The sequence below is a fragment of the Olea europaea genome, chromosome 1, assembly GCF_002742605.1.
Source record: "Olea europaea var. sylvestris chromosome 1, O_europaea_v1, whole genome shotgun sequence".
NCBI lineage: Eukaryota > Viridiplantae > Streptophyta > Magnoliopsida > Lamiales > Oleaceae > Olea > Olea europaea.
In genome coordinates this window covers 10,692,401-10,694,533 of record NC_036237.1, presented here as the reverse complement: position 1 = coordinate 10,694,533, position 2,133 = coordinate 10,692,401, and the positions used below count along the sequence as shown (strand labels likewise).

Genomic DNA, 2,133 nt, shown 5'->3' with positions numbered 1-2,133 from the left:
CAATTCAACTGCAATTAAAATATGTAAAAAATGCACAAGAAACGCCAAAAAGACACAGCCGACGAAGTATCCTTATTCTACTTGAACATAGCCAAAAATGAACCACAGACCCCTTTTCCTCCATAATTCTATTATAAAAAAACTGACGGTTTGTTATACTGTTTATGGATTAAACAAAAAATCCATATAACCAAGAGCAATTCTTCATAAGCCCCTGTTCGAACCCATCTTTTGAGAATAGATTTTGTGAAAAAATGAATTTTCTGGAGAATGTGTGATTATAAAGGTGGGGGAAAATATTTGGTTTTATGTACAAAATTATTTTATCGAGAGAATGTGTAATTGAAAATGAGTTTTAAAGAATGGGCTTAAACATGGGCAAAATGGTAAAAAGAGAGCAGGAATAGCTATTGCATCAGCTGTCGTTGTCAAAATTGCACAATACGAAGAAAAGAATTACAATATGTTTTAGACTCACATCTCTCTATTTTCTCTACTATGATAAAATAAATGAAGGTTTGCCCTAATATTCTTCATATAGGAGAAATATATTAGGATGGCCAAATAGATGCGCGAATTTCCGAAGTACCATTTAACACTCAAAAAATTTTCGCCTCGGGATCCTTCCCCGATCCTGAGGGGAAAATGTATGGGATATTGGACTCAACGCATCCAAGATCTACTTTACTTTTGAAATGTCAAATATTCTTCAAATAAATTTCATTTGGTGTTTGGGCATAGGACACACCGAAAATTTTGGATACTCTATTCTCCTCAGATATAGAGAAAAATGAACCTGAGAGCCCCTTGTCATCCATTAGTCAATTTTGGATACTCTATTCTCCTCAGATATAGAGAAAAATGAACCTGAGAGCCCCTTGTCATCCATTAGTCAATTATAATAAGATCACTGATTCATGATTAGTTTCACATAGAAACTGGAAGTTCTAGTCCACCTTTACCTTTAAGAATTAGGGAATTAGCACCAATTCAACTTCAATTTAGAACTTCACAAAATCATACAAGCCCAAAGAAATCATAAAAGAAAAATAGAAAATAGAAAGAAATAGAAAACGCATTCGATCAAAATCAGAGAACTGAAAACACATACCAAATAAGGTAATATCATTAAGTGCAATAATCAATAATGCTAATAACTTTACAAGATCAGAAAAATCAAAAGAAGGCATAACGTAAAAATATCTAGAAATGGAACCAAAATTTGTAAATCCAAAAATTATGGGTATATAGAAACTTACATGAACTTAGTCGAGCCAATCCGTCAAATTCCCTCAAAATTATTCTTCAATCTCCCATCACCAACAGACCCAGAGAAACTCAATGAATTTTAGCTAAAACAAGTACCCTTTAGGGACTAATATAGCTTAAAGCGACAAAATTTTCCTGTGGGCTGAGGAAGGGGCAAACTGGCTAAGCAGCAGCAAAACCCAACTTCAGAAACTGGTTTCATCTGTTCGTTCTTGAAATTATCTAGATTTATATCTTCAAAGAATGCCAAAAGCATGGACTTTACACATGTGAATACTGTTATACTGTCAAATCAGTTAAGAATAAAGCTTGTGCTGTAACTAGAAGCAGAAAAATTCAAAGAGATTGTTCTCCCCTGGTTTTCTGTGAGGGTTGACCCCACTCTTGAACCCTTTTGTAAACAACTTTCTCATTTATTTTCCTATTCGGTTATGTTTCTGAAAATAAGCAGCAAAAAAGCTAGATACCTGGTGGTTTTGTCTCCAATTGATGCTAAGAAAATATTAGGTTCAAAGAATAAATACTACATCCATGTCTCTATCAGGCAACCAGAATTTTCATACATTATTATATCTTTCCAGGGTGGCTTGTCTGTACGATTTTGCATGGTGTTAATGTGGGAGCCCTCGGCCAGGCTTGGCCTAAACTCTTCCGCGACCACTTTGTAACTAACTTACATGCTGAGAAGGGTCCATGAGTAGACCTTTTAGACTTATGAATTTTTGTGTTCATACATGTAAAATCGATTATCACTATTACGGTCTATCGATTATAGTCCCACCAATTAGTGTACCATATTCATAATTGTTTTAATTCGGACTAAGTTTGAAATCATTTTGTTGAAAGCGGAACAACTTTAGTACC

At 34.5% G+C, this 2,133-nt stretch overlaps 1 protein-coding gene across 1 annotated transcript in view; it reads right to left on the bottom strand.

Moving 5' to 3' along the window:
• LOC111404224 overlaps positions 1 to 889 on the bottom strand; it is a 3,646-nt gene extending 2,757 nt beyond the window's left edge. Inside the window, exon 1 of the mRNA XM_023033013.1 lies at positions 836 to 889. Within this exon, the coding sequence (XP_022888781.1) occupies positions 836 to 889 (54 nt within the window). The remainder of the gene's footprint in view (positions 1 to 835) is intronic.
• Positions 890 to 2,133: the final 1,244 nt, after the last annotated feature.